This window comes from Equus przewalskii, unplaced genomic scaffold, assembly GCF_037783145.1.
Source record: "Equus przewalskii isolate Varuska unplaced genomic scaffold, EquPr2 ChrUn-10, whole genome shotgun sequence".
Classification (NCBI taxonomy): domain Eukaryota; kingdom Metazoa; phylum Chordata; class Mammalia; order Perissodactyla; family Equidae; genus Equus; species Equus przewalskii.
In genome coordinates, this window is record NW_027228747.1 from 3,387,510 (window position 1) to 3,399,331 (window position 11,822).

General features: G+C 42.2%; 1 protein-coding gene across 1 annotated transcript; it reads right to left on the bottom strand.

The window, feature by feature from the left end:
• Nucleotides 1–51: 51 nt before the first annotated feature.
• PSMB4 (proteasome 20S subunit beta 4) lies at nucleotides 52–2,921 on the bottom strand. The gene is made up of 7 exons (XM_008509591.2): nucleotides 2,283–2,921; nucleotides 1,880–2,086; nucleotides 1,467–1,613; nucleotides 1,207–1,288; nucleotides 678–794; nucleotides 373–461; nucleotides 52–171 (listed from the first exon to the last, which is right to left on the bottom strand). Exons 1-7 carry the CDS (start codon nucleotides 2,555–2,557, stop codon nucleotides 159–161), a joined length of 930 nt encoding a protein of 309 aa, XP_008507813.1. The 5' UTR covers nucleotides 2,558–2,921; the 3' UTR covers nucleotides 52–158.
• Nucleotides 2,922–11,822: the final 8,901 nt, after the last annotated feature.

Consider the following 11,822-nt stretch of genomic DNA (forward strand, 5'->3'; position numbering starts at 1 on the left):
GCAGTTTCACTCTTGGTGTGACCTGCTTAGACAGAATACAACCACTCAGCAGGCATTTCAAGGATTAATTTATTGTACAAAAGAAAAAACCTTTGAATCAGCCAAGTTCAAAGGCAAAAGAAGGGTTCAGCTTCAGTTCTGGGTAATGCATCTGTATTTCATTCAAAGCCACTAAAAAGGAAGAGAGCAAAATAAAATTGTGAAGCCATAGGGAGAGAAATCATTTCCTAAAGAGCTCTATCCTCAACCAAAACGCTCTCCACCCAGAGAATTTCTTGGTTGGGACCTCAGAAAAACCAAGTAGTGCAAGCCAAGGGGCCTCCCAACTTTTCTAACACCTTTTTTGCCTACTGTAATTTTGATTTCAATCACCTGATCATGTGGGCAATATCCCAGTTGGTCTCTGCAGACAGTGGTCCCTCTATTTCAACACCTTTTTCGGTTACAGTGGCGATTTGAAACTGAAAGAAAGCAGAACTCAATCAAAATGCCCACCCTTACATGAAAGAAGTCCCTGGGGCCGGTCAAAGGTCAAGTAGAGGGTCCTCCCCTAATAGGAAAACGGGAGACAGAAATGGGGAACCTGTTCTTCAAAGCACAGAGACCCAAGGACTCAAGTAGTCACCAGATCTGCCAGTTAGATCCCCATCATCATTGTTATTCACCCCCCTCCTCACCCGGTTATAAGAACGGGCATCCCGATAGTACAGCACTCGCATGCAGCGTTCCACTAGCTCCCGGGCCTCGGTCTGGCTCAGCACTGGCTGCTTCTCCAGAATTTCTCGCAGCAGAGGCTAGGGAGATGGGAGAAAAAAACATGGGAAGGGTCAGGGGCTGAATACCAGGCTATTTGTCTCCAATCCACGTTGTAAAAACAAGCATAAATGAGTGAAAAGGTGACATTCCACTTACTGCCTCACCAGAATGAACTCTGCTTACTTGGGCTAAGACCCACCTGCAGGAGAAGTTCTAGGGTGCCCTCTCTTTGCACATGTCTCCTGACTCCCAGACACACCCCCTTCTCATTGGAATCTAAGTGCCAACACTTACAGCCTCTGGACTACAAAGAGAACCACCTGCCCAGCAGTAGGGATCCTAGCCTGATCCTCGTGTCAGAATTTCAAGGAGGAGGAACGAGCAGAGAACCACTGACCCCCACTGCCTTGTCTTCCCCTCTCCCCACCCCCACCTCAACTGACTACTCACCTGAGCCAAGTATGCACCATAACCAGTGGCCAGCGAAGGGGCTTCATAGGCTACACCAAGCATGTCCACATAACCCAGAAAGCTAACAGGACACAACAGATAAAAGAACTCATTTCATCTTAGGTTTCTGTATCGTAGCTGAAGGACGGGATCATGGGGTCTGAGTCAGAGGTGGGATTCACTCAGGGGAAGAGACTGACACTACACAGGCACTAGAGGTTGGGTGGTCAAAGAAATAAGTTATTTGTGTTCAGAGAAACCTCTCTCCATCAGCATAGCCTCCAATGACCATGGTGTTCCAGAGGGGGTTCATCTTGGAGCGGCGGCTGTACATGGCCCTGGTCAGCCAGGAATGAATAGCTCTAGGACTGTAGCTGTGTCCATCTCCCAACAGCTCCTCGTCAATCCTTAAACAGAAGTGGTTGTGAGAAAAGGGAGAGGATGCAAGTCGGCATGTCTATCCACCCCCAAAAGACGTTAACACAATCTTCCCCATTTCACACCCCCTAACTCTGGAAAGGATTTATTACACTCTCACACCTTCCACCCCCAATCATTCTCCCTGTCCTCTGCTGCAGCCTCAAGTTCCTCCACTTTAGAACTTCTTAGGAGGACAAAAATAGAGGATTCCCTCCCCACTTGGGAACAACTCCCTCTTCTCTAGATGACTTACACCATCTGGCCGAGAACTTGCTTCAAATATTGGAAATCAGCGTAGTCTCCGGAAGCACCCAGCATGGTGCTGTCGTTGACTCGCATAATGCGAGAGATGTTGCGGAAACGAGCCAAGGAGCCGTAGGAGCCCAGCATGTCTGCTGCGATCACCACTCCGCCATCAAACTTCACGCCTAGGACCGAGGTCCCGGTCACCATGGGGTTCCTGGAGAGAGAGGGAGGTCTAGCGAGGCGGCGCGGGGAGAGCCTGAGTCCTCTCCCAGCGCAGTGGGTCTCGCTTCTGCTTTTCCACAGCTCCTTTCGTTCTCTGGACTCTGCGCCCCGGGGTCCCCGCCTCGCCTCCCTCGGAGCCCGCCGACCGCACCAGGCCCCACCGGGCCTCCCTTGCGCCCAGAGCTTACTGCGTGCGCGTGATCGGACCCCCGCACAGAACGGGCGCCGGGTCCACGAGGCAACCCGGACCGGACGGGATGCGGTAAAACTGCCCGGGGGCCGGACCCCCGGCCCAAAGGCCGGACCGTGGCTCCAAAAATCCTTCCATCTTAGTCACGGTAGCACAAGAAATGAAAGCTCCTGCCCAACGGAAGCGGAAGTTTTCCTTCCTTGCCACACCTTCCTTCTTCCGGCAGGCCGCTCCCAGCTGCCATGTTGATGAGGTCGGGGCCGACCGGACCATCGTGCCGGGTGGCCGCGGAGAGCCGGCGAGTCGTGTCGCTTCGCATCACAGTAGAGTCTGCACTAGATCAGTGTTCTGACGCACGAATCAAGGAAGGGGGAGCTGTTGTGGGAGGTAGGGCAGGGAGGCCCATTTCAAGACGCAGAGTCCGACCGAGGAGGCAGAAGTTCTCCTGCTCCTTTTGGATGCTTGTCAAAAAGCCCCACATGAAACAGTGAACCCAGGATCCCTTACAGCTGTGCTTCTCAAGGCAGCCCAGATGACAGTCAGTTTTCAACCCATCTTATAGATAAGCCGAGGCTTGTGGTGTAGTGATTTACCCAGTCACACGGCAAGTAGTGGTAGTAAATCTGAGTCTTCAAACCTAGAATCAAAAAGGGCATCCGACTGTTATGTATTCCCTGGGGTGCACGCTATCTCAGGTGGATCACTCTGTAGGACCTTGGGCAAATCTCTGAGAGTTTCCTTATTGTCAAATGCTTTTGCCCACCTCTTAAGCAGCAAAAACTTTCATTGCCTGTGGGAGTGAAACTGAATTCCCCGAGTTCCCTTCTCAACGTAATTCTGTCGCAGAGGCTGGAAGCCGTGTCTAGAGTCAAACGGATGAACCTAAACCCATTACTTTGTCCCTCCTCCCTACACAACTTGAATTTAAGTTTTTTACTCAGCAGGAAACCAAATCAGTTTTGCTTTTAAAATTCCCCGAGTTATTTTGAACCAAAGCAATGCATGAAATGTTAACCTAATTGAGATAACAAAATATTTTATTAGGCCATGAAACCCTGGGAAGGGAAGGGTCAAGATCTTGTTGTTAGAGGCTCCCACCTGACACTCTTTGTACAACCTTTTGGTCTTGAAATAGCTATTCCATTTTTTTTTCTCTAATTAATAGCCACCCCATCCCCAAACCCTATATTCCAGGTGACTCTTGGGACACTCAGAGGCTTACTTGGCCAAACAGCAAGTGCTCAGTTGTGATGACAATGGGCTTACTGAGATTCTTCCAAAGCCATCAGGACGCCTCAATTTTCGTAACTACCAGAGCCCTCATCACATGAACTTTAAATCAATCAGCCAGCAGTTAACTGGCTATCTCCTGGTTTAGAAGTGGCTGAGGTAGCTTGCTGGTTTCTGGTCTAGCTCATTTTCAGGTCCCTAGATTAAGGCTCTGGTAGGGCCAGTGCCAGTTTCAGAGATCAGGCAGGTAGTCAAATTCCACAGGGTCTAAAAGAAGAAAAGTGAAAGGACCTAGAATCATCCAGCCTGAGGGTAGGGTGACAGGGAAAGCAAGCCACTAACATTTGACAGTGCAATATTCGAAAGAAGTGAGCAGCATGTCATTTGTTCTAAGGTGAAAACAACAAGACACAAGTTAAACTGAAACAAGAGAAATCTAGGAAGTTTCTTTCTTCTCTTTTTAAAGAAGGTCTGGTGTTACCTGGAAAATCTTTTGTAAGTGTGCCCAGTTTTCTATGTTGGTTATTACTTTGAGTTTAATTACCATTTAGCTCCCACCAAAATTCAAGCGTTTAAGTCAGTAATTCCTGGACTGGTTTTGTAACATGTCAGGATTTCCTTGGTTATAGGAGATGTCCTGAAATTCTCAGAAAAGAAGTAAAACTTGCCTAAATTGGAATTAATAACCACCATCACCTCCACCTCACAAACATTTTCGCTACACTTTTCAGGAGAAATGGAATTTGAAACTTCAGCTCCAAAAGAGTTAAGGATCATTTCCTGACCTGCTCAGGGCCTGGCCCCAGGGACTATAACAGAAAGATGAGAAAGAAAACATGTTCAGCTTGTCCATGGCTGCACTACTCTGTGGGTCTTCCCTGAGGACTTTCATATTTTTACATCCTCTGTAATTCAGTTCTACAATTTCCCTCACAGCATGCATCACGTGTCTGAAGACTGTCTGCCTTGCTAAACTGAAAGTCCCACAAAGACAGAAACTGGGACTGTCTTTCAGGAGTGTTCTTTGATGCAGAGAAGTTGTTAATTTTGATGTAGCCCTACTTATCTTTTTTCGTTGTTGCCAATACTTTTGATGTCATATCCAAGGACGCATTACCACATGCGATATCATGAAGATTTCCCCTTATGTTTTCTTCTAAGAGTTTTGTAGTTTTAGCTCTTATGTTTAGATCTCTTATCCATTTTGAGTTAAATTTTGTATGTGGCATAAGGTAAGGGTCAGGTTCATTCTTTTTCATGTGGATATCCAGTTTTCCCAACACCATTTGTTGAAAAGACTGTCTTCTTCATTGAAGGATCTTGGCACCCTTGTCAAAATCATTGACCATATGTGTGAAGGTTTATTTCTGGGTTCTCTCTTTTATTCCATTTGTCTATATGTCTGTTTTTGTGACAGTACTATGCTGTTTTTATTACTGTAGATTTGTAGTAAGTTTTAAAGTTAGGAAGTATAAGATCTCCAACTTTATTCTTTTTCAAGATCGTTTTGGTTAAAATCATCTTTTTTAAACTTTTATTTTTGTGGCATTTTTTCCCTTTGGTATAGAAATCCAGGTTCACAATTATTTTCTTTTGAAACTTTAAAGATGTTATTTCATTGTGTTCTGGCTTCCGTTGTGTTTTTTGGCAAGTGATCTGTTTTTCATATGGTTGTTTCTTTGAGGATAATGTGGCATTTTTCTTCTGATTTCTTTTAAGACGTTCAACAGTGTCTTGGATGTTCAACAGTGTTACTAGGATGTGCCCAGGAAGGATTTTATTTGTATCTATCTTGCTTGGGTTTGCTGAGTTTCTTGAATCTGTGGGTTGATATCTTTTATCAGTTTTGGAAAATTATCAACCATTATCTCTTTGAATACTTCTTTTGCCCAATATTCTCTCTTCTCTCCTTCTAAGAGTCCAGTTACATGTTTGCTAGATATTTGAGCATGTCCCTGTGTTTCTTACTTTCTTTTTGTTTTCCTTTCGTTTTTTGATCTCCGTGCTTCAGGTTGGGTATTTTCTATTGACTTATATTCCAGTTCACTAGTCCTTTTTTCTGCTTGCCCAATCTCCTGTTAAAGGCTTACACTGAATTCTCATTTCAGATTTTGTATTCTTTTCAGTTCTAGAATATCCATTTGACTTTTTTGTAAATTTCAATTCTCTGTTTAAATTCTCCATATTTTCATCTGCATGTCCATCATTTTCACTATTTTCCTTAACACGTTAATCATAGTTATTTTTACATTCTTGTATGCTAACTCTAGTATCTGGATCATCTGTGGGTCTTCTCCTATTATCTTTTCTTCTTTTCATTTCGATCACGTTTCTTTTCTGTTTACAAATCTAATAATTTTTTATTGTTTGCCAGAAATTGTGAATCATTGTAGAGGCTTTATAACTTTAGATTGAGCTCGCTGTCCAGGCTCCTACTCCAAGCAGCCTCAAAATCTGGCAAATGTGTTGAGGAGGAGATGAGTGTGCAGTTGGGGCTCTTCTTCCCCTGCCTCAGCAGGTCCTTGTCTCCTAATCAATAATGCCAGACTGTGGGAAATACAGTCTCCCTTTCAGAAGCTTTTAGCCTAATTCTCCAGCTTCCTAAACATTCCAGGAGTTCACACATTTTCCATAGTTAAAACTGGTCATTGTTAGAGGTCCCTTAAGTTTTCATCTTGTCACTCCAGCTTTACATGACCACCAAAAACTTTGGTGATTTCTCTTCCCCAAGCAGAGTCATTCTGCCTGGGTTAAGCCTGAGCCTCAGCCTGTGCTCAGCTCATCTCAGAAAGGTTCTTCCATCTGTGGAGTTTTAGATCATCTAGTCCTCATTCTTTCCAGAGCCCTTTTGTGCCTTTTTTTAAAATATGGTTTTTATAATTTATCTACCTTCTTCCTATTGCAGTAGGAGGAATGCCCAGCCTTGACCTTCCACTTACCTGGTATATTAGTTTCCTGTAGAAACTGTAATAAATAACCACAACCTTAGTGGCTTAAAACAACAGAAACTTATTCTCTCACAGTTCTAGGGGCAGAAATCTGAAATCAAGGCATCAGCAGGGCCATACTCCCTCTGGAGATCTGGAGGAGAATTTATTCCCTGCCTCTTCTGGCTTCTTTGGGCTGCCGGAGTTATTTAGTGATCTTTGGCTTATGGGTCTATCACTCCAATCTCTGTCTCCATCTTCACATCACCTTCTCCTCTGGGTCAAATCCTCCTCTGCCCTGTTCTTATAAGGAGGCTTGTGATTGCATTTAGGGCCCACCCAGATAATCCATTATAATCTCTTCATCTAAAAATCCTGATTTAGTCACATCTGGAAAAGACCCTTTTTCCAAATAAGGCAACATTCACAGGCTCCAGGGGTTAGAGTGTGGCTGCATCTTTGGGAGCCGTTCTCAGCCTGCCACACCTGGAGTCAGAAGTCCAGGGTTTGTTTTTTTACCTTTCTAATTGAAAAAGAAAACATATACAGAAAATCACACATACAAAAATACACGACAACGAATTATTATAAGGCAAACACCCTTGAAATTACCACCCTGGTCAGAAATGGAACTTCTCCAGCTACCCTAGTCTTAATCACAATTGTCTCCCTCCTCTAAAAAGTAGCCACTATCCTAACCTGTATGATAATCACTTCCTTACATTTCTTTGTAGTTTTATCATCCGAGTATGCTTCCCTGGACACTATACTTCCGTCTTTCCCATTTCTTTGATTTGATATGTATTTTGAGTTTGTTAATCTATAGATTTCCTCCTCCATTCCTTTCTTTTCATAACAGTTTATCTGTTGAAGACTCCAGGATGTTTGACCTGTGTACCCTACCTTCTGCCAGAAGTCTGGCTTTTGCTGATTGCATACTAATAATAGCATAGCTCAACACGTTCCTCTCCTCTGCATTTCCTGCTATGGGTAGTTCAATCCAGAATTGATCACACTCAGTTTTGAGGCCTTCAGCAGGACTATAGGTGCTGGTATATTCTTTCATCAAAAGGCCCATCGTGTCTGGTTGTCTGTCTTTTTTCTATTATTAGCCACTTCTTTTGTTCACTTAATTCATTTGGTGTGAAAAAGAATGATATTCTAATTCTCTAATTTCATTTTCATTCATTAGCTTGAATAGTTCCATAGGGAGACACTTCCCCTCCCTACTTTTTGGTTACCCAGTGTGAAGCTCATGTAAGAGAGGCGGGATAAATGCCTGATTCTTTCTCTTTAATGACTTTTAAGATGATTTTGCCCCTATCACTATCTAAATCTGACCAGTTAGCCATTTTTTGTATTTTTATGAACTCATGGATTTAAACAGTATTTATTATCATGCTCAAATTATTCCAGATTTGGCCAGTGAGAGCCCTTTCAAGCTCACTCCTGGGTCCTTTCACATGTCCCCATAATTATTTGAGCACATCCTTAGTTTCTGGCACAAGAGGATGTTCCAGGCTCATCTTGTACTTTCTCTGCACCAGCCCTGGAACCAGTCCTTTCTCCACCTTAGGAGCCTTGATTCCTTTTAGTAGAGACTGGTATTTAGAAAGGACGATTTGGTCCCTAGGTGAGCTCATTACTATTGAGATGTTGCTGTTCCCAAGACCTCTCCATGGAGAGAGCTGTGCACATACGTTTACATCTATACTTATTTCTATACCTATCTATATATACTGAAAACTATAAGTTTACACCAATATCTCCAATTCCAATCCAACACCACTGGGTATATTCTAATTTTCTCCCTTTCCATATACGTGATTCCCTTTTCTGACAGTGAGAAACCTGGCTCTCATTATCCTCAAAATACAGATAAAGTTTTAAAGCACACATTTTCTTATGTGTGACCAATCTCCCATCAGTGCCACGATCTCCATCCCTGTGCCAATTTTCTCCTCATCCTGCCCAGGCTTCAGTACTCTCTGTGCCATTGCTGCACTGCCCCACCCCTGTATCAGCACCCTCCTCACCCTGCTCTGGCTCCAATAGCCCAACTGGGCCATCCCCTCATGAAGACATTCTCTGTACCCGACTCAGGCTCCCACACCCTCACTACTGCCCATCTCTCCATGTGCACACCCTGCACATCCTACTGTGGCTCCGACAGCCCACTTCAGGTCACTGCCACTGCCGCCTCCCTGCCTAGATGTCCTCCCCACATCCCATGCTGGGCCGTGGTGGCTCTGCACTCATCTCTGCTTCACGTGGACGTCGACCTTGCTTTGCCCCACCTAATGGCTTTTGGACTGAATTGTCCACAAAAGGAAAGGATAAGGGAAGAGGAAAAATATATATATACGTATAACAGAATGCCTCATGAAGTCATACTGATACTTCTACTTCAAATAAAAACTACAGCCCTTTACTTAGCCTGGTATATATCATATCTGTATCTCTTTTCTTCTACGAGAAAACAATCTGTTTTCTCAAGGACATAGGAGGTTATAGAATTAAAATATCCCATTATTATTCATATATTTTTCCCACATTACACATACAACAGTCTCAGGATAACGATATTACTACTACTGCCAAGAATATAATTTCTAAAAGAATTTTTTTGTCTTTGTTCTTCCCATTCTCTGTGCATTTTAATAGATACACTATGTCCACATTTTCAGATCATACAGCCATTATACTATACTCGTCCTCCTAACCCTGATTTATTCTTAGTTCTACAAGTAAATTTTATGTATCTATATATGGATTACCACCAGTCCTCTTTTTTTTTTTCTTCTTTCAGTAAGAAAGATTGGCCCTGAGCTAACACTTGTTGCTAATCTTCCTCTTTTTGACTTGAGGAAGATTGACCCTGAGCTAACAACTGTGCCAATCTTCCTCTACTTTGCATATGGGCTGCTGCCACAGCGTGGCTTGACCAGCAGTGTGTAGGTCCACACCTGGGATCTGAACCCATGAACCCCGGGCCACCTAAGCGGAGTGCACAAACTTAACCACTATGCCACTGGGCTGGCCCCACCACCAATCCTCATATGTTGATGTTGCTCTCATCATTTTGTTTCTCTGAGGCTTTTTTCTAGATCCTTCAGGGAGGGCTCATGGACTCTACATTCTCTAGTTATCGAATGCTGGTAACACTTGTCTGTGCCCTTCAAATCTCCAAGTCCATTTTGCGGGTTGTAAAATCCTTGGCCCACGTTAATTTTCCTTGAGTATATCTTAGTTATGTTACTCTATTTTCTTCTGACATAAATCATTCCTGTCAAACAGTCTAATCACAATATAATTTTTCCCCTTTTATAGGTCACTTGCTCTTTTTGCTTAGAAAACAAAATAATTGTTTTCCTTAAAACTCCATAATTTTACTAGAACATGACTATGTTAGTCATTCTGAGTCAATGTTCTTATGTAAGCGGCATGTTATTTCAATATGTAGTTTTTTAAAAAAATTCTTTTCCTTGATTTATAGCTTTTAGTATTACTCTCTTCCCCTGTTTTGGTTTTCCTCTTTAGGGTTACTATCGTCTGTATGTTAGAGTTTCTGATCTTCTTTACCTATCTTTGGTATTTGTCACTATCTCTTGAATCTTAAGTAGTTCTTCATTTATTTTCAATCTAAAAAATTTTTTACCTTTTATTTCTCTTGAGGCATTATCTGTTGTTGTATTTATTCAGTCTTATATTCCTTCTAGTTTAGTCTTTACTTCTGAAAAGATTTTCTTTTCTTTTTTGTTTTGTTTTTATTGCATTCATAATAGTTTACATCATTGTGAAATTTCAGTTGTACATTATTTCTTGTCCATTACTATTTAAGTGCTCCCCTCTACCCCCATGCCCTCCCCCCCAGCCCCTTTCCCCTGGTAACCACTGAACTGTTCTCTTTGTCTGTGTGTTTGTTTATCTTCTACATATGAGTGAAATCATCTGGTATTTGTCTTTCTTTGTCTGGTTTATTTCACTTAACATAATGCCCTCCAGGTCCATCCATGTTATTGCAAATGGGATGATTTTGTCTTTTTTATGGCTGAGTAGTATTCTGTTGTATATATATACTACATCTTTATCCAATCATTGATCAATGGACATTTGGGATACTTCCATGTCTTGGCTATTGTGAATAGCGCTGCAGTGAACATAGGGGTGCATAAGTCACTTTGAATTGTTGATTTCATGTTCTTTGGATAGATATCCAGTAGTGGGATAGCTGGTCATATGGTATTTCTATTTTTAGTTTTTTGAGAAATATCCATACTGTTTTCATAGTGGCTGCACCAGTTTGCCTTCCCACCAGCAGTGAATGAGGGTTCCCTCTTCTTCACGACCTCTCCAGCATTTATTTTTTGTCTTAGTGATTATAGCCATTTTAACAGGCATAAGGTTGTATCTTAGGGTAGTTTTGATTTGCGTTTCTCTGATGATTAGCGATGTTGAGCAACTTTCATGTGCCTATTGGCCATCTGTATATCTTCTTTGGATAAATGTCTGTTCATATCCTCTGCCCATTTTTTGATCGGGTTGTTTATTTTTTTGTTGTTCTGTTGTGTGAGTTCTTTATATATGATGGAGATTTACCCCTTGTCAGATACATGATTTGCAATTATTTTCTCCCAGTTGGTGGGTTGTCTTTTTGTTTTGATCCTGGTTTTCTTTGCCTTGCAGAACCTCCTTAGTCTAATGAAGTCCCACTTGTTTATTTTTTCTTTTATTTCCCTTGTCTGAGAAGACATAGTATTCCAAAAGATCCTTTTAAGATCGATGTCAAAAAGTATACTACCTATATTTTCTTCCAAAAGTTTTATGGTTTCAGGTTTTACTTTCAAGTATTTGATCCATTTTGAGTTAATTTTTGTGTATGGTATAAGATAGTGGTCTATTTTCATTCTTTTGCATGTGGCTGCCCAGTTTTCCCAACACCATTTATTGAAGTGACTATCTTTTCTCCATTGTGTGTTCTTAGCCTCTTCGTTGAAGCTTAGCTGTCCATAGATGTGTGGTTTTATTTCTGGGCTTTCAAGTCTATTCCATTGGTCTACGTGCCTGTTTCTGTGTCAGTACCATGCTGGTTTGATTATTATAGCTTTGTACTACATTTTGAAGTCAGGGATTGTGATGCCTCCAGGTTTGTTCTTTTTTCTCAGGATTGCTTTGGCTCTTTAGGGTCTTTTCTTGCCCCTTATGAATTTTAGGATTCTTTGCTATATTTCTATGAAGAAAATCATTGGAATTCTGATGGGGATTGCATTGAATCTGTAGATTGCTTTGGGTAGTATGGACATTTTAACTATGTTTATTCTTCTGCTCCTTGTGCATGGGATATCTTTCCACTCCTTTATGTCATCATCGATTTCTTTCAA